Source organism: Halichoerus grypus, chromosome 1 (assembly GCF_964656455.1).
Source record: "Halichoerus grypus chromosome 1, mHalGry1.hap1.1, whole genome shotgun sequence".
Taxonomy (NCBI): domain Eukaryota; kingdom Metazoa; phylum Chordata; class Mammalia; order Carnivora; family Phocidae; genus Halichoerus; species Halichoerus grypus.
This window is the reverse complement of record NC_135712.1, coordinates 65,980,020-66,000,934: the sequence shown is the minus strand read 5'-3', so window position 1 is coordinate 66,000,934 and position 20,915 is coordinate 65,980,020. Positions and strand designations below refer to the sequence as shown.

General features: G+C 33.2%; 1 protein-coding gene across 2 annotated transcripts in view; it reads left to right on the top strand.

Annotated features, from left to right (window-relative positions):
• IQCB1 (IQ motif containing B1) overlaps window positions 1-20,915 on the top strand; it is a 54,234-nt gene that overhangs the window by 8,925 nt on the left and 24,394 nt on the right. For both annotated transcript variants that reach the window (XM_036093732.2, XM_036093734.2), the window contains 5 exons: window positions 2,396-2,489; window positions 6,459-6,558; window positions 13,000-13,178; window positions 14,917-15,026; window positions 15,643-15,752. In XM_036093732.2, coding sequence (XP_035949625.1) covers window positions 2,396-2,489; window positions 6,459-6,558; window positions 13,000-13,178; window positions 14,917-15,026; window positions 15,643-15,752 — 593 coding nt within the window. The remainder of the gene's footprint in view (window positions 1-2,395; window positions 2,490-6,458; window positions 6,559-12,999; window positions 13,179-14,916; window positions 15,027-15,642; window positions 15,753-20,915) is intronic.

Here is a 20,915-nt window from a genome sequence, read left to right as displayed (position 1 = left end):
AGAAAACCTGAGACAGATGTATCTTTAATTAAAAAAACCCAACAAATTAAAAAATTATGAGTGAAATTGAATGAGACATACAATATGGATAAGATAGTGATTTGAGTATAAGAAACAAGGCAGATGATCATAGGGAGAGAGAGGGGAAAATGAAACAAGATGAAACCAAAGAGAGAGACAAACCATAAGAGACTCTTAATCTCAGGAAACAAACTGAGGGTTGCTGGAGTGGAGGGGGTTAGGAGGGATGGGGTGGCTGGGTAATGGACATTGGGGAGCGAGCGTATGTGTTCTGGTGAGCTCTGTGTATTGTGTAAGACTGATGAATCACAGACCTGTACCCCTGAAACAAATAATACATTTTAACTTAATAATAAAAAATAAATAAAAAATATTCCACAAAGAAAAAAAAAAGAAGTATTGTTGGCAGGGAATTAAACTTACTAGTAGAGTATAGGCTTTCTATGTAAATTAGTCACAAATTCTTCCAGCATCTCCATTGACATTTTGAGGGATGTTAGCATTAAATAAATTTTGCATATTTCTAGATTTAATTAATTCAAGTTAATTAAAGTGGCATGAGCTATGGGAATTTGTGTTAGACTTGATTTCTTTTCCTGGCTGTGCCAAAAACTTAACTCTGGGTTCTTAGGCAAATCACTTGATTTCACTGTACCTCAGTTTCCTCCTTTGTAAAATGATTTCTATCTCATGAATAGCTCAGACCATTAAGACAGCTTTATATTTTCTTCAGAGTACTTTCATTTAATATTAGGGGGATAGTAAGTACATTCTTTTCATTTATATAGTCCTTTTCATTTATATAGTCCTTTAATAATATTTTCCTATTCTTTATTATGGTATTTGTATAGAGACTAAAAACTTTTTTAGTAATACATCAAAGGGAGTAAACCAGCTACAGAAAAAGAGGGCCACTTTACCACAGGGCAAAATTAAAAGATTTTTTAAGAGATTACAAGAAAACTGAACTTACTAGTTTTATCTACCTAGGTGTTTCCCAATCAAAAAAAAAATTAATTAGGTAGCATAGTAGATCACGTGGTGGGACATACACAGGATGATCTGGCCTAAACTGTAGACTGGTTAAAATATACACATACATATATATGCGTACATGTGTACATATATACATTCTTATATATTGCCGTAAGAAAAATACCTATCCAAAAATTTTGAAATGATTTAAGGGTAAGTTTTCTTAACCAGTCTCAGAAGCCATGAATTTATGGGTGGCATTATCTAATGGGTTTTTTAAGGAAAATAGGAAGTCTAGGAGCCCAGTACTATCCTTTGAGATTGACAACAGTGAAGACATGACAACCATGCTCTTTCTGCTGTGTCTTTTGGCGAAACTGGCAAAAGCACTCTCCTGGACTAAAGGAATTCTTGATCTAATGTGACATTTCTTTCTTTTTTGTTTTTTGGGTTTTTTTAAATTGTATTTAAGTTAGCATGTGTCTGTTTTAGCACCTACCTAATCTTATGTGCTAAAATAATAGGAAGAAAATACTTTTATTATTATGAAGAATAATCATTGTAATCATAATGTTTTTGGTGTTGTCATCATTACTTTTGTGCTAGAGTACAAACATCTGAGACATGGATAAAATTAGTGGCCTTTATACAACTTTCCACTGAAGTTACATGGCCAGTAAATGACAGAATTGTGAACAAAATCTGCTTCTTATTTGCCACTGTGACACATGCTCTAATCCAGAATAATTTCTCACTGTACTTTCCAGAAAGGAAGAAGTAGAAAAGTAGAAAGGATTGTCATTTATTTGTTGAGTAAATACTAATTGAACATTTTACTATGTCAGAACTGTTTTAGACACTGAGTATATAATGGAGAGCTAAAGTAACATGGTCTCTGCTTTCATGGAGTCATAGATTAGAAGCTGTAACTGAAATGTACTAATAATAATGCTTTACATGCTGACACATTTGCATAGAGCAGTGATTTTCAACCCTGGCTGTATAACCAAATCACCCACCTAACTGTAAAAATACAGATGTCCAGACTTTGACTTTGGAGATTCAAATTTAGTATGTTTGGGTTAAAGCCTGTATATGGGTATATTACAAAACAAAAACAAAGAAAACTCCATGGTGATTTTGATGCATAGCTAGGGTTGGGTATGTTGTCTCATTTGACCTCTGGATAACAACCATTTCTCTAGTAAGTAGAGTAGGTATGACTAGCCTGTAACACAAATTTTATAAATTAAGAAACTAAAGGCTACAAGATCATAAATAGCTAAGTAAGATCCAGCAACCAGGTCCTCTGATTCCACAGAGGGAAGTTTCTCTCTTTTTTTTTTTTTTAATAAAACAATTGCAGAAAAGTAAATTGGGTTTGTGTGTGTGTACTAAGGGTGAAGAAAAAGATGAATTACTACACTCTTTCCAAATAGTGACTGATTCTCTCTTCTGGCTCTTGGGAGGCCATGTTCAACTCATCCAAAATGGTAAGAGAAAAGATTTTTAAGATAACTGATAATCATTGTAAAGTACCTGCTAACAACTTGATTTTTTTTTTCTAAAAATAAATACATCATTAACTATACAGATAACCACAGTTAAATGAAACTACATTGAAATAACCCCACACGCAAAAAATAAAAGCCCATTTGGACATTCCAGCTTTAAATAACCAACATTGACAATGTGAATATTAAAGAGAAAATTGCTTAAATATAATTTTCTTCTCAGCTTTTTCTATTTAGCAAATCCAAGATAAGGATTAATGATAATTTTAACAATTTAGGGAAAAAATTTTCAAAGTTCCAAAGATTACACATGTATTTTAGACTTACTGTGAGAGAAATCCCTGTGTACAGAGTGGATATGACTTAATTCATAGCCTAACTATTCATATAAGAGTAAGCTTTTATATATTGACATTTTTACTGAACTTGAAAGTTATTTTATAGGATATTTCTACACTTACATTGAGAAATATAAATATGCATTAAGTTTTTTTTAAAGATTTTATTTGTTTATTTGAGAGAGAGTGTGTGCGCAAGAGAGGGGGAAGGGGCAGAGGGAGAGGGAGAGGCAGACTCCCCACTGAGTGGAGAGCCCAATGCTGGGCTCAATCCCAGAACCCCGAGATCATGCCCTGAGCCCAAGGCAGACTCTTAACCAACTGAGCCACCCAGGCGCCCTATGCATTAGTTTTATATTATGTTTTCTTAAGACTGGGAAAGTAATCTTTATTGATAATTGTGGCAACATTTGTGTCCTCTTGAAAGATTAAATCTAAGATAAATATAATTACATAAGAACAATGTAAGAACATTGTTTGACTTTTCTTAAAAAGTAAAAATTGAATTTTTATTTTTAATTTAATTTTTTTTTCTCAGAATTATGCATGCACATAAAGAATCAAATAGTTCTCTACGGATTGTTAAAAACACAATCCCTGTTCCTTGTGCCTCACTTCATTTCCCATTTTCTAAAGGCAGCCACTTCAATTAGTATAACTAATACTTTGGGTAGTTATATCCATTTTTTTTTTTAATTATGTTAGTCACCATACAGTACATCATTAGTTTTTGATGTAGTGTTCCATGATTCATTATTTGAGTTATATCCATTTGAAGCTAAGTACATGCAGAAACCAAGTCCTATGATTCCCCAAAGAACAGTGTCTCTGTCTGTCTCTCTAATACTTAGATACTTCCTTTTCTTTTAAAGCAGTACCTATTAGTTTCCCGTTATGAAACAAATATTATTATAAAGTTCCCAATTTAAACAACCTTTACCAAAAATAAAAAGTACTTAGTTTTAGTATAGTGGAATGTAAAAGACCCAGTAAAAAGAGAGACAGCAGGAGAGAGAATACCTGAATACAACTTTTAAAATATGCCAATTTTTTTTTTTTTAAATAATAGCTGTAACAAAAGTGACAATGTTCCCCAGGTCAATCTGAGGTTTAAAATATCAATAATGTATTAAAACTAAATGGTTGTGAAATTCATATACAAAATCGGGATCTCCAATAACCTTTCTCTCTAAAAAGAATCAGCTTTTTGGAGAAGTGGCTGGCTGACTGTATGTCTGGGGTAGAAAATATGCAAGGTAAGCCTAAAATATTTTGAATACCAGATAGAGAGGAAGCAATCAAAGTTTATTAGGATTCTGTGAAAAGTACTCAGCCAAAATAAGGAGGTTTCTATTATCCAAAAATGGGAAATTTGAATAGCAATAAGGATAATAACTACTGAGGATTGAAACACATCAAATATAGTGAGACTATTAAAAAAATTATCATTAGATAGAGAACCAATTCATTTTGAAAACTGGTAAATGAAGAATCCAGCATTTATCTTGCCTTTTCTTATGTATCAATGAGGAGAAATTTCTCTTTATAGAAGTATTCCAACTAATAGGTGAAAAAGGAAAGCTAGACTGTTACCATTGTACAACTATTAATGAATGAACAAATTTAGGAATTAATCATCCATCACTGTCAAAATTTCAGAAGTACTTCCTAATGGCTCATCGTAACCTCACATATGAAATGTAGATGTCAAAAATTCAAACCTGAATCATTTTGATCCCCCAGCTCCAATTACCAATTTATAGAAGGTCAGAGAAACATTAAATTACATCCCATGAGTGCAATTAGGAAAACTAGCTTGTGAGAAGCTCATAGGACAATTAACATAGTTTTGTCAACAAATAAAATGTGAGGGTAAAAAAAAGGTAGAGGAGGAATCCATAGATTAAACGAAATTTGAAAGATAACCAATTAACATTGTATAATATGTGCAATGGGTGGATCTTATTTGGATCTTGATTCAAACAAACTTAAAAATCTGCAAAACATTTGGAAATTGGAGCACTGACTGAATATTTGATAAAATTAAGGAGTCATGATTATATAGGTTACATAATGGTTATGTTTTATTTTTTAATAATTCATATCTTTTGGGAGTATATATTGAAATACTTGTGGATTAAATAATTTGATATCTTGGATTTACTTCAAAATAAAATGGGAGGCTTTGAAGTGAATGGGCTAGGTGACATAAGATTGGCCATAAGTTGATCACTGGTAAGGTCGAATGACTGGTACATGCAGAGTCATGATATTATTCGCTCGTGTAGGTTTGAAGCTTGCATTATAAAAATCTTAAATGGGCAAAAGTATCAGTTTTTGTTTTGGGGACCAAATAGTTATTTGACACTCAGTAAAACAACTACATTTGGAAAATGGAATAGGGGCTCCAAAAATAAGTTATATAATAATATAAAACAAACACTGTAAAAAGAAAATGGAATGACTCTTTAATAAATTATTTTAGCATAACTTTTTCCAATATAGACAAAAAGATAAATATATATATACTACATACTACTTGAGTTCAATGAATTCAGAGTTTAAAAAATTTACTAATAAAACATCTTTAAGTAGACAAAAATGAAATAATATACTTATCCCAGTTATAAAAAAGAATTTTTTTACTATTGAAGTGATAGAAAGTAAGAAGACATAGAAATATTTAGTAGTAGTGGAATTAATTTTTTTGAAGTTGTTAAATGTTACAAAAATGATGTTTAGTAAAATATTGATATATTGGACTCTGTAAATAGAAGAGTAATTAATATGTGAAAGAAATCAACTATGTTCTTTCAGGAGAGAAAAAGAGGAAAAGAGTAAAGCTTCATGGAAGCTAGGATAGTATTCACAGGTGTGCCTTGCCTGCACACCTGACCCCACTTTAATTAAAATTCTGATCAGTTAATGAAGAAGGGAATAGAAACTGACATTTACTGGGAACCTGCCCTGTTCTAGGACTTCTGCAATAGTCTGTGAGAGAGCTAGTCTAGCTTTATTGATGAAGAAATGGGTGTTCTGAGAGGTTAAGCAACTTGCATAAGCATCCAATGTCAGGTCTTCATAACTGGCTGCTCAGAGCCTAAAAATTATAAACCAGTAAAAACAAATGTTGTTTTGTAAGTAATAATTTCATTATTATTTAAGACAAAATATTAGCAAACATGGTACATTATATAAAATAATTCAGTGTTTTAATGATGTAAGCCACTGTTTACAGTCGTAAGTACCATTTCCATTCCTTCATATTCTCTCTTCTTCACAGGAAATTTCATTTTATTCACTGAAATTTATTGCTAGAAAGAGATTCAAATTTAGGATATGTTTTATTTTGTTTCTTATTTAATGGAAGATAACAATAGAGTCTTAGTTTAGTATTTGTGGATGCTTTCTATTTACACCTTTCATAAAATGGAATGACTTATTTATGGTTACTTAAACTGTCCATCTTAAAATCTTCTTTATTGTAAAGTATACAAAAGCAGAATTGTTAGCAGAAATGGTCATGCTTTCATTTGGTTTTAAAAGGACAAATGAATCCCAATTGTATCATAGAAGATACATTTAATTTTAATTTTTTTTTCTCTTTTAGTACTACAAAGTGATCATTTCCTGCACTTACTGCAAACTGACAATGTTCAAATAGGATCTACAGTCATGACTATGCTACAGAACATACTACAGATCAACAGGTGATTTGGTTTTACAAAGTATTTATCAAAGTATTTATAATTTTTAACTCCAGAAGCATTACCAGTTTTATTCAATTACATATGACTTGTACATGATACTTCAAGAGCTCTGTTATTACCATTGTCTTTCAGAAAAGAACATAAAATACCATCAAAGACTGGAAATTTATTGTTGAATTGGTATCTCAGAGCTTAAGAGATTTTAGACCAATCTCAGGCTTAGAGAAGAAATATGGTGATATCTGAAGAAAAATATTGGGATCACAATAAAAAATGCTTAATTGTATATTTATTTAGCAAACTGCAAGCTTACTATTATGGCACATGCTTCAGAATGGCATAAAAAAACTAATTGGCAATTTTTCCAGGTTAAAATGGAAAAAAGAACATATACAGTTGTAATAATTGACTCTTCCAGTTCCATATGGATTTATTATGCATCTGTTATGTGCCAAGTGTGTGTGTATCATTGAGTTCCCAAAGTTGATTAAGATATAAAACTTGCTTTCAAGTAGCTTACAGTGTAGTGGAAGAGACCAACCCATGAACATAATTATATTATAACATATTAAGTTAAAATTATAAAAGTATGCACAAGTGTTAGAGGAGCTCCTATCCCAAACTGAGGGGTGATGCTTCCAGAAGAAGGTAACACCTGAGGTGAAACTTTAAGTTTGAAAAATTAGCCAGAAAGGAAAAAGAGAAGAGAAGGCAGTATTTCTAGGCAGAGGTAACAATGTAAACAAATGCACAGAGATAAGAAACAACATGCTGAGGATAAAAAGTGGGTACAATTTATCATTGCTGGCATTTAAAGTTTGGCATGTGGAGGTGGCTACCAGGTTCTGCAGACTTAAGTCATAAAGAACTTATATGCTGTGTTAAGGATAATAGCAGATGCTTAATCAACTGAGCCACCCAGGCAGCCCTTAATAAGAAAATTTTTATCACTAAATACCAACAAAGGTTTCCCCCACTATCTGAAAGTAAAGCATTCTTATAAAACCTTTCCTAAGCCAAAATGGCATAAAGCAAAGAAACAGCATGAATTTATATGGAAAAAATTTTTGAGCCTTCTAAAACCCAAAAGATAACCTCCCAGGTTTTTCTGATACCTTAAGACACATCTTGTTAAAGGATGCACAGAATAAATTGAGATAAAACACAGATGCTCACAGGCAGCTCAAAGTGATGGCAACTTGATGCTGAGATACTGAGTGCAGTTGCCAGGGAAGGAGCTTGGTGGTACCACTCTGGCTTCTTGTGATGTGCACTGCCTCTCTAACAGCTTGCTGCAAAACAAATGCTGAATGCTATTTTCACTTTTCACCTTTTTTGGTAAAAGCAACAATCTTCAGATTTCTTTTAGTTAGCAAAAAACAAATACTAATGTAGGTATTTAATAGAAGTCAAGTGGTGTAATGCAAACCTTTGAAAAGCAGGGGATACCTGTATTAGAAGAAAAAAGTGTCATATCATTGCCCTCCACTTCCACTTTAGGAAACTAAGAAGAGGGAATTCAATTGAAGCAGAAGAAAGAAAATTATAGGGACACCTGGCTGGTTCAGTTGGTGGAGTGTGCAGCTCTTGATCTCAGGGTTGTGAGTTCGAGCCCCATAGTGGAGGTAGAGATTACTTAAAAAAATAAAATAAAATCTTAAAAAAGAAGAAAGAAAATGATAAAGATCAAAGCAAAAATCAGTAAAATAGTAAAAACAGTAGAGAAAATCGATGAAACCATAAGCTGATTCTTTTTTTTTTTTTTGTACTGTTGGATTTAGTTTTATAAGCTGATTCTTTGACAAGGTCAATGAAATTAATAAACCTGTAACAAAAGACTGATCAGGGGAAAAAGAAGAGAATACAATCTACCAATGTCAGGAATTAGGAGACAACACAATAAAGTCAATAGATATTGAAAAATATTATATTTATATCATAAAGTAAACAACTTTATGCTTGTTAAGGTAAGATGGACAAGTTCTTTGAAAGACTCAGACTACCAAAATTTAAGAAGCAACAGAAAGCAGCAGTAGATAATCTGAATAGCCTATAACTATGAGTTTGTAGCTAAAACACTTCCAACAAATAAAACTCCATGATTAGACAGCTTTTTCACTGGTAAATTCTACTAAACATTTAATGAAGAAGTAATCCTAAACAAATTCTTCCAGAAAATTGAAGAGAAGGAAATACTTCCCAACTCATAATAAGAGGTCAGCATTACTTGATAACAAACCAAAGACATAATATATTAAAACCCAGGAGTATATTAAAAAGTTAATACATTTTGGGGGCGCCTGGGTGGCTCAGTTAGTTAAGAGTCTGACTTCGGCTCAGGTCATGATCCCAGGCGCCTGGGATTGAGCCTCGCAGTGGGCTCCCTGCTCAGCAGGGAGTCTGCTTCTCCCTCTGCCCCTCCCCCTGGTCATGCTCCCCCCCTCAAATAAATAAATAAAATCTTTTAAAGAAAAAGGTTAATACATTTTGAATAAGTTGCCTTTGTCCCAGGAATTCAGGGCTGGTATAATATTCTAAAGTCAAGCAATGTAATTCATCATATTAATAAAACAAAAAGGGAAAAACATATATCGATAGATACAGAAAAGCATTTGAAAAATCCATTATCCATTCCTGATTTTTCAAAAAGAAAAACTTTCAGCATAGTACTAGTAGAAGATAGAACTTTCTTAGCCTGTTGAAAGGCATCCAGGAAAAACCTACTTAATGGTAAAATGCTAAATGCTTTCCTTATATGACCATGGACAAGACAAGGATCTCCACTCCGATCACTTCTCATCAACATTGTATTGGAGTTTCTAGCCTGTACAGTCAAGAAGAAAAAGAAAAGTTATTTTTACAGACAGGAAGAAACAAAGCTCTCTGTATTTGGAGACAACATTGTCATTTATGTAGAAAAACTAATGCAATGTGCACAGAAGCTACTAAAACTAATAAGTGAGTATAGCAAGGGTAGTAGGATATAAAGTCAGTACAAAAATATAATTGAAGTTTTATATCATCAATTGATACTCAGAAATTGAAATTTTAAGATATTGCAACTTATAATAGCATAAAAATATGAAATATGTAGGGTTAAATCTGACAAAAGATGGCAAAGACCTATTCACTTAAATCTATAAGACATTGCTGAGAGGAATTAAAGCATATGTAAATAAATGGAAAGGTATACTATGTTGATAGATGAATGGTGCAATATTAAGATCTCAGTTCTCTCTAAATTGATATATATTTTAAATACAGTCCCACTCAAAATCTCATTTTTGTATAAATTGACAAACTGATTCCTACAATTCATTGAAAATCAAAGGACCTAAAATATAAAATAGCCTAACCATCTCTGAAAATGAACAAAGTTGGAGAGCTAACACTACCCAATTTTAAGACTTTATAAAGCTAGTATAATTAAGACAATGAGGGACGCCTGGGTGGCTCAGTCGGTTGAACATCTGCCTTTGGCTCAGGTCATGGTCCCAGGGTCCTGGGATTGAGTCCCGCATCCAGCTCCTTGCTCGGCGGGGAGTCTGTTTCTCCCTCTGCCTGTCTTTTCCCCTGCTTGTGTGCTCTCTCTCTCTCTCGCTCTCTGACAAATAAATAAAATCGGGGTGCCTGGGTGGCTCAGTCGTTAAGCGTCTGCCTTCAGCTCAGGTCATGATCCCAGGGTCCTGGGATCGAGCCCCGCATCCGGCTCCCTGCTCAGCGGGAAGCCTGCTTCTCCCTCTCCCACTCCCCCTGCTTGTGCCCTCTCTCGCTGTCTCTCCCTCTCTGTCAAAAAAAAAAAAAAAATCTTAAAAATGAATAATAACTAAAATCTTTTAAAAAAATAATTAAGACAATGAGGTGTTGATACAAAGATATGCAAATATATTTATGGAACAGAGTAGAATCCAGCAATAGACTTGCACATATATAAACAACTGATTTTCAAGAGGTGTAAAGGTCATTCAGTGGGAAAAGGATAGTCTTTTTAAGAGTGATGGAACAATTGGCTATCAGTATTTAAAGAAAACAATATCGATCTATACCTCTTAACCAGTACAAAAATTAATTCAAAATGGATAATAGACCTAAATGTAAAATCTTAACTACAAAACTTCTTGAAGAAAAATAGTAGAAAGCCATTATGACCTTGGGTTGCGTAAAATTTCTTAGATTCTTAGATGTGACACCAAAAGTAAAATCCATGAAAGAAGAAATTGATTAGTTAGACTTCATCAAAATTTTAAGTCTGCTCTTCAAAAGACACTTTAAGAAATGAAAAAGACAATACACACTGGCAGAAAATATTTGCAAAGCATGTATCTTAAGTGTTTTTATTTGGAATATATAAAAACTCTCAAAAATTTTTTAAAAGGCCCAATGCGAAAAATGAGCAAAAGATTTGAACAGACACTTCATGAAGAAGATACATGGATGGCAAATAAGCACATAAAAAGGGACCCCCGGGTGGCTCAGTTGGTTAAGCCTCTGCCTTCGGCTTGGGTCATGATTCCAGTGTCCTGGGATCGAGTCCTACATCGGGCTCCTTACTTGGCAGGGAGCCTGCTTCTCCCTCTGCCTCTGCCTGCCACTGCCCCTGCTTGTGTTCTCTGTCTGTCTCTGACAAATAAATAAAATCTTTAAAAAACACACACAAAAAGATGTTCAGCAACATTAGTCATTAGGGAGATACCACTATACACTTGCTAAATGGCTAAAATTTAATACACTGACCCAAGTGTTGATAAGAATATGGAGGAATCAAACACTGCTAGCGGGAGTGCTAAAATTGTACAATTATTTTGGAAAGTAGTTTGACATTTTCTTACAAGCCTGTACCTACCATATTATCCATCCATTCCACTTCTAGGTGGAATAGATTTTAAGTCTGCTCTTCAAAAGACACTTTAAGAAATGAAAAAGATAATACACACTGGCAGAAAATATTTGCAAAGCATGTATCTTAAGTGTTTTTATCTGGAATATATAAAAACTCTCAAAAATTTTTTAAAAGGCCCAGTGCGAAAAATGAGCAAAAGATTTGAACAGACACTTGCTCTGTCTGTTTGCTCAAGAAAAATGAAAGCATGTGTCCATACAAAGACTTGTATACAAATGTTAATAGCAGTTTTATCTGTAATAGCCAATGACTAGAAAGGACTCAAATGTCCATTACAGGTGAACAAACTATGTGGTATGTCCATACAATAGGCTACTACTCAGCAGAAAAAAAAAAAGGAGTGAACTATTCATACATGTGACAATACAGATGAATATCAAAATAATTGTGCTGAGTGAAAGAAGTCAGGCAAAAAAATACATACTGTATGATTCCATTTGTATAAAATTCTAGAAAATGTAAACTAATTTATAGTGACAGAAAATAGATCAGTTGTTGTCTGGAGAGGCTGCCGAAGAGGTGAAGGAGGGGGGACTACAATGAAGCACAAGGAAACTTTGTGGTACAATGGATATGTTCCTTATCGTGATACTGGTGGTAAAACATGTTAAAACTAAAATTTTATTCAACTCAGTTATTAATGAAGGAACCAGTAAGATATTTATATACGTTCAAAGGAGAATTTGAGGAGGGGAGATTTATAGAGTGGTTTTCAAAGGAATGTAGAAATGAATTTGCTAATAGCTAAAAAACCTGATTGATGTCTTATAAAACAATAAATAGTAACCTTTACAGTTACATTTTCTACTGGATAAAATCCATTTGTATTGTTGAATAAGAATCTATTTACATTGCTCTCAGATGAGAATCATTGTTACTTGTTTTCTATAAGCCAACCTCTACGTTTACAGAATTGCAAAATATCCCATCAACAGTAAATCATAGTCAAGCAAAAGTACACATATTCATTAGTGGGGGGTGAGTAAAAGCTATGCAGTGATTTCTTTGACTGTTTCTAAGTTCCAGATAAGTTTTCATCACATCTGTAACACAAGATGATAGTTGTTAGTATAATGAAGAAAATACCAAAGGAAAGGTAAATTCCTTCTATATTAAGTCCATGATAATTGAATATCTATAGCATTTTTGTCTTCATACATCATTAAGCAATGAACCATGTACCATTTTGTGATGTTCCTCTTACTGTTGCTTTGACGTTTTGAATCATCTATTTAATATTTTGTGCATTTATCTTTCCTCTGCAATTTGATTGCAGGTTTTTCAGAGGAGAGGGCATATAGCTGCTTTGTATTCCGTGTTTTACCTAGCCTAGTGCTTTAAACACAGAAATACAGTAAATAGTAATTGATTTAATGCGATGTATCCTTGGAACTAAGCTATATATTTAAAAAATGGGTTATCTTCTTGCATCCAGGCACAGTTAGGCATCAAGTTGCTAGAATTTTTATGTTTAATTTTTTATGATACCTATGCATCCATCAGTAATGGCACATTCTTTGTCTTTTTATTTTGTCTATTAGTGGTGATTTACTCAGAATAGAAGGAAAAACCCTGCATTCGATTTTAGATGAAGTTGTGTTCAAGCTTTTATCAACTCCTAGCCCAGACATAAGAAGTACTGCTACAAAGCTCCTACTGCTGATGACTGAATCCCATCAGGAAATTTTGATTTTACTGAGACTAAGTGCCTGCTACAAAGGTAGTGCATATATTCTTTCTTGAGATTCTCAAAAAGAAATTTTTATTGATGGTTTATGGAAAACAAAATTCCTGTATTTTTTTGAAGTTTTTATTTAAATTCCAGTTGTTAACAGGCAGTGTAATATTAATTTCAGGTACACAATTTAGTGGTTAAATAGTAATGGGGATTAAGGAGTGCACTTGTTGGGATGAATGCCGGGTGGTGTTATGGAAGTGTTGAATCACTAAAATTCTTGTATTTTGAAAAAGTCAATAACTGAAGTGTGCAGATAAAACCCTATTAAATAAATACCAATTGGGGAAAATGTCTTTATATAACCAAGCTATCTTCATGTCTCAACAGATGGCTTATGGTACTTTGTTGATGAGGTTACAATGGATACTATTCCTTCTCTGACAAAAAAAAAAAAGTTGCATATTGAGTATACCATATAGTATAGTAAAATAATGACCAAAAAGACTGGTGACCTTAACAAGATTAACTTTACTGGAGAAGATAGAGCTGTGCTTGAGAGATTGACAGCCCTTTTGATCTTTACATCAATTAATAATTACTCTTCAGGTCTTTCACTGCTGTTTCTCAAAGCAAAAAAATCTTCCTCACCTCCAAAATCAAATGTGTATACTTACTAATACAGGGCGATATTGTGTGGAAATTTTTAAAGATTAGAACATTACATTATGATGCATTTAGTACCCAAACTATTACAGTGGCCTTCAAAACATGCTTGATGATTTGGAAGGCACTATTTAGTAACTTACCTTGTATCAGTCATTACTTTGAACATTATAATTATGTTATAGGAATAGAGAGGGAAAGAAGGTGCCAGTAATAGAACTCTCTAATTGATATTGTGCCAGGTATACATTTTTAAATTCTGTAGTTAGATTTCTTCTATGGAAATGTGAATGTCCAACAGACTTCATTATAAAGGAATTTTACCTGAACAGTTCGTCTCCCTTTCTTTTCTCAATAGAACTTACTCAGTTTCCTCAAGATATTTTACAATCATTAATACTGCTGAGAACTTGAATTTTGAAGAGAGTATAAAGGCATGAACAGATCCATATGGTGGCTTCCCCAATTATATACCCCAAGGGCATTTTACTTTATTTATATTGAATACATACATTATAATACATCATTCCAATGTGCTTAGAATAGTACTTTATATCTTATACTACTACTGTGTTTTATTTTGTGATAAGAATGCAGTATTTATAGTACTTCTCCTACAATAATTGCTTAGTAACCTATTCATTTGCCCCAAATTACATATAATACTGTATATTTTTATTTAGCAATAACTTCCCTTAAGAATGACTAATAATAACCTGTTTAAATGCTTCCACAGTGTAGGCATTTACTCAGTATGTTATTATCTTTTTAAAAATGTTTCAGTTTAAGATATTTATGTTTAAACAGGAAAAAAAATGTCTCTACTCTTTGACTTAAAACAATGATTCCACTTACCTTTTTTTAATTAAAGATATTGAGTAGACAGCCTTTGCCTCAGATCCTACAAGTGGGCACATAAAACTCTTAGGACAGAGAAATATCCTAAAGACCTCAATCTAGAAGTCTTTGAGAAAAGGAAAAAGAAAAATCATGTGATTAATTTTGCTGTAATATTCATTTGTTTCCAAACCAGACTTTGTTAACTTCTAATTAATACTGATTAGATAACAAATCATATTTTATTATTAAATGTTGTACCTTTGTTATTCCATTTCAGGACTCAGAAGTCTTCTAAATAAATATGAGCCAGGGACAGAGTTTAGTCAAGAACTTGGACAGCTCATTGCCCTTTTAACCCCTAAGGTCTATCAGGAAGTAGAAGAACAGGTAACAAATTATAAAAATAATTTGCATATTTGCTAACATTTCAGTAAACATTTTAGTTTGAAAATACTGGAGAGTGGTAGCCTCTTGAATCTTTTATTTTCTGTCTCTTCCCCTTTCTTTACTTATCTCCCCCCAACATTCAGAGCAGTCGTAGTTTGATCGGGGAAGGGGTTTTTACAGACCAAATTTTTAACCCTAGAGCCTTTTTTCTTTTTTTTTAGCCTGTTCAAAGAGTTCTTCATCCCCTTGAATGCTTGAATAAGTGAGGCCCAGCAAAAGAAGTCAAGCAAAGAGGGTAAAGCATTAAATAAGCAGAACTATAAAATCCTTATAAAAGGAGTAGAAGGGGTATTAATTAAGGAGAATTCAGAGCTAATCAAACTATATCTTGAATACATTTTAGATATTGCCTGAGAGCCTAATGTATCTTTAAATTTGGGAGATCAAGTTTAATATTCTTAGACCTTACCTGTCCTGGACCTATGAAATTGTTGCCTCCTGCCCAGCTTATTAGAGATAGAGATTAATACTTGCCCAGGCCTGATATTTTAGAAGGTTAACTTCTAAAAGACTTTCACGAAGATGTCTCTAAACTAATTCTGGCCTTTAATTTCAGAAACTACATCAAGCAGCTTGCTTGATTCAAGCTTATTGGAAGGGTTTCCAAACTAGAAAGAGATTAAAGAAGCTTCCATCTGCTGTGATTACTTTGCAGAGGAGTTTCAGGTAAAAAGTTTTGGTGAGAGGAATGATGATCTCAGAGGACAGCTATATCTTATTACAGTATAGCGGAGTAAAAACTTAGGATGTTTTCCCCCCAATTTTCTAATCTGTTTCTCTTACTCTTTTTTTAATTGAAGTGTAGTTCACATACAATATTATATAAGCGTCAGTTGTACAACAGTGGTTCAACATTTATATACATTGTGAAATGATTATCGCATCAGGATAAGTCTAGTTATCAACTGTCACCACACAAATGTATTACAGTATTTTTGACTGTGTTCCCTATGCTGTACTTTACATCCTTGTGACTTACTTATTTCATAACTGGAAGTTTGTACTTCTTTTCACCTATTTTGTCCATCCCCCTACTCCTCTCCCCTCTGGCAACCACCAGTTTATATCTGTTTTTATAGATTTGTTTGTATTGTTTACCTTTTTTTTTTTTTTTTTAAAGGTTTATCCACTTATTTGGGAGAGAGAGAGAGAGAGAGGGAGAGACAACAGGAACAGGAGGGGCAGAGGGAGAGGGATGTCAAGCAGACTCTGCATTGAGTGCGGAGCCTGACGCGGGGCTCGATCTCACAACTCTGAGATCACGACCTGTACTGAAACCAAGAGTTGGACACTTAAACGACTGTGACACCCAGGTGCCCCTTTGTTTTGTTTTTTAGATTCTACATATAAATGTAGAATCATATGGCATTTGGTTTCCTTGGACTTAATTTCATTTAACATAATTCCCTCTAGGTCCTTTCATTTAGCATAATTCCCTCTAGGTCCAGCTATGTTATCACAAATGGTAAGATTTCATTCTTTTTTATGGCTGAGTAACATTCCATTGTATTTATATACCACATCTTCTTTATCTATCTATTGATGGACACTTAGGTTGTTTCCATATCTTGGCTATTGTAAATGCTGGAGTGAAGATGGCGTGCATATATCTTTTTGAATTAGTATTTTCATTTTCTTTGGATAAATACACATAAATGGATTTTCTGGGTTGTAAGGTATTTCTATTTTTAATTTTTTTAGGAATTTCCATTCTGTTTTCCATAGTGGCTACACCAATTTACATTCCCACCAGCAGTTGCATTAGGGTTCCCTTTTCTTCACATCCTTGTCAATGTTTGTTATTTCTTGTCTTTTTATATTAGCTGTTCTGACAGGTGTAAGGTGATAACTCATTGTGGTTTTGATTTGCATTTCCCTGATGATTAGTGATGTTGAGAATTTTTTCATGTGTCTGTTGGCCATCTGTAAATGTTCCTTGGAAAAGTGTGTATTCAGGTTCTCTACCCATTTTTTAATTGAATTGTTTGGGGGTCATTTTTGGTGTTGAGTTCTATGAGTTCTTTATATATTTTGGATATTAACCCCTTATTGGGTATAGCATTTGCAGATATCTTCCCCATTCTGTAGGTTGCCTTTTTGTTTTGTGGATATTATATCACTGTGCATAAAAGCGTTTTAGTTTGACATAGGCCTGATAGTTCATTTTTGCTTTTGTTGCCCTGTCTGAGGAGACAGATCCAAAAAATATTGCTAAGACTGATGTCCAAGAGTTTACCGCCAGTGTTTTGTTTTAGGAGTTTTATGGTTTCACGTCTTACATTTAGGTCTTTAATCCATTTGGAGTTTGTTTTTGCGTATAAGAAAGTGGTCCAGTTTATTCATTTGCATGTAGTTGTCCAATTTTCCCAACACCATTTGTTGAAGAGACTATCATTGTATATTCTTGCCTCCTTTGTCATAGATAATTGACCATATGTGGGTTTATTTCTGGGCTTTCTATTCTGTTCCATTGGTCTATATGTTTTTGTGCCAGCACCATACTGTTTTGATTATTATAGCTTTGTAGTGTAGTTTGAAATCTGGGAACGTGATACCTCCAGCTTTGTTGTTCTTTCTCAAGATTGGTTTGGCTATTCAAAGTCTTATGTGGTTCCATACAGGTTTTAGGATTCATTTGTACTAGTTCTATGAGATATGCCAGTGTAGATAGAGACATTGAATCTGTACGTTATTTTGAGTAGTATGGGCATTTTAACAATATTAATTCTTCCAATCCATGAGCACAGTATATCTTTTCACTTATTTGTGTCATCTTTAGTTTCTTTCATCATTGTCTTACAGTTTTCAGAGTACAGGTTTTTCACCTCCTTGGTTAAGTTTATTCCTGTATTTTACTGTTTTGATACAATTGTAAATGGGATTGTTTTCTTAATATCTCTTTCTGCTACTTCATTATTAGTACATAGAAATACAACAGATTTCTATCAATCAATTTTATATCCTGTAAATTTACTGAAATCATTTATTCTAATAGCTTTTTGGTAGAAACTTCAGGGTTTTCTAACTGGGTGTTATATGCAACTGATGAATTATTGAACACTACCTCTGAAACTAATGATGTACTGTATGTTGGCTGATTGAATTTAAATTTAAAAAAAGAATCTTTAGGGTTTTCTATATATAGTATTATATTATGAGGAAACAGTGATAGTTTACTTCTTCCTTCCCAGTTTGGATGCCTTTTATTTCTTTTTCTTGTTTGATTGCTATGACTAGGATTTCCAGAACTATGTTGAAATAAACTGGCAAGAGTGGACATCCATGTCTTGTTCCTGATCACAGAGGAGAAGCTCTCGGTTTTTCACCATTGAATATGATGTTAGCAATGGGTTTGTCAGATATGTCCTGTATTATTTTGAGGTATCTTCCATCTGTACATACTTTGAGAGTTTTTACCATAAATGGCTGTTGAATTTTGCCAGATGCTTTTTCTGCATCTCTTGAGATGATCATATGATTTTTTTCCTTTGTTAATGTAGTGTATCATGTTGATTGATTTGTGAATATTGAACCATCCTTGCATCCCTGGAATAAATCCCACTTGATCATGGTATATGATCCTTTTAATGTATTGTTGAGTTCATTTTGCTAGTGTTCTATTGAGGAATTTTGCATCTATGTTTTATCAGGGTTATTGGCCTATAATTTTCTTTTTTTGTAGTGTCTTTGTCTGTTTTTGTTATCAAGGTAATGCTTCCAATGAATTTGGAAGTGTTCCTCTCTCAAATTTTTTAGATTAGTTTGAGAAGAGTAGATATTAACTCTCTATGTTTGGTAGAATTCACGTGAGAACCCACTGATCTTGGACTTTTGTTTGTTGAGAGCTTTTTTGATTACTGATTCAGTATCATTATTAGTAATTGGTCTGTTAAGATTTTGTTTCTTCCTGATTCATTCTTGTAAGATTGCGTATTTCATTTCTTCTAGGTTGTCCAATTTGTTGGCATGTAATTTTTCATAGTAGTCTCTTATAATCCTGTGTATTTCTGTGGTGTTAGTTGTAACCTCTCTTTCATCTCTGATTTTATTTATTTGGACCCTCTCTTTTTTCCTTGATGACTTTGGCTAAAGGTTGATTAATTTTGTTTATATTTTCAAAAAATAGTTTTTAGTTTCATTGATATTTTCTATTTTTTTTTACTATTTTACTTATTTCTGCTCTGGTCTTTATTATTTTTTTTCTTCAATTAACTATGGGCTTTATTTTTCTTTTTCTAGTTCTTTTAGGTGTAAGATTACATTATTATAGGTATTTCTATAATACCTATAGAAATAGGTAGGTTTTTTGAGGTAGGCCTGTATTGCTGTAAACTTTCCTCTTGGAATTGCTTTTGCTGCATCCCACAGATTTTGGAATGTTGTGTTTCCATTTTTATTTGTCTTAAGGTAATTTTTAATTTCCTCTTTGGCTTCTTTGTTGACCCATTGTTTATTTAATAGCATGTTGTGTATCCTCCACATGTTTGTGTTTTTTCCAGTTTTTTCCTTGTAATTGATTTATAGTTTTATACCATTGTAGTTGGAAAAGATGCTTGATATGGTTTCAATCTTAAATTGGTTGAGATTTGTTTTGTGGTCTAACATGTGATCTATTCTCAAGAATGTTCCATGTACAATTGAAAAGAATATGTAGTTTGCTGTTTGGGCATGGAATGATCTGTATATATGTTAAATCCATCTAGTCTAATGTGTTGTTTAAGTTCACTTTTTCCTTATTGATTTTCTGTCTGGATGATCTATTCATTGGTGTAAGTGGGTTATTAATGTCCCTGCTATTATTGTATTACTGTCATTTTCTCCCTTTGTATTTGTTAATGTTTGGTTTATATATTTAGGTGCTTCTACATTGGGTGTTTATGTATATTTACAACTGTTATATCCTCTTGTATTGAGTTCTCCATCATTATGTAATGCCCTTATTTGTCTCATTATGGTCTTTGTTATAAAGTCCATTTGGTCTGATATATGTATTGCTACTCCAGCTTTTTTTTCACTTCATTTTCATGTCGTATCTTTTTTCCATCTCTTTATTTTCAGCCTGTATGTGTCTTTTGGTCTGAAGTGAGTCTCATAGGCAGCATATAGATAGGTGTTGTTTTCTTATCCATTCAGTTGCTCTGTGTCTTTTGATTGGGCATTTAGTCCATTTACATTTAAGGTAATTATGAAAGGTATGTACTTACTGCCATTTTGTTATTCTCTGGTTGTTTTTGTAGTTCTGTTTTTTTCTTGTTCTCTTTTCTGTGATTTGATGACTTTCTTTAGTGTTATGGTTGGCTGTCTTTTTATTTTTTGTGTACCTGTTATAGATTTTGGGTTTGTGATTACCATGAGGTTCATATATAATGAGACCACTCTAATTTTGGTGGTCTATATTAAGTTAGTGGTCATTTAAGTTTGAACACATTCTAAAACACTCCCCCACCACCATGGTTTTTGTTTTTGATGTCATATTTTACTTTTTTTTTTTTTTTAAGATTTTATTTATTTATTTGAGAGAGAAAATGAGAGAGAGAGAGAGAGAACACATGAGGGGGGGAGGGTCAGAGGGAGAAGCAGACTCCCTGCTGAGCAGGGAGCCTGATGCGGGACTCGATCCTGGGACTCCAGGATCATGACCTGAGCCGAAGGCAGTCGCTTAACCAACTGAGCCACCCAGGCACCCTATTTTACTCTTTTTATTTTGTGTGTCCCATAACTGATTATTATAGGTACAGTTCACTTTATTACTTTTATCTTTTAACCTTCATGCTAGCTTTATAAATGATTCTTCCACTATCTTTGTTATGTTTGCTTTTAACAGAGATT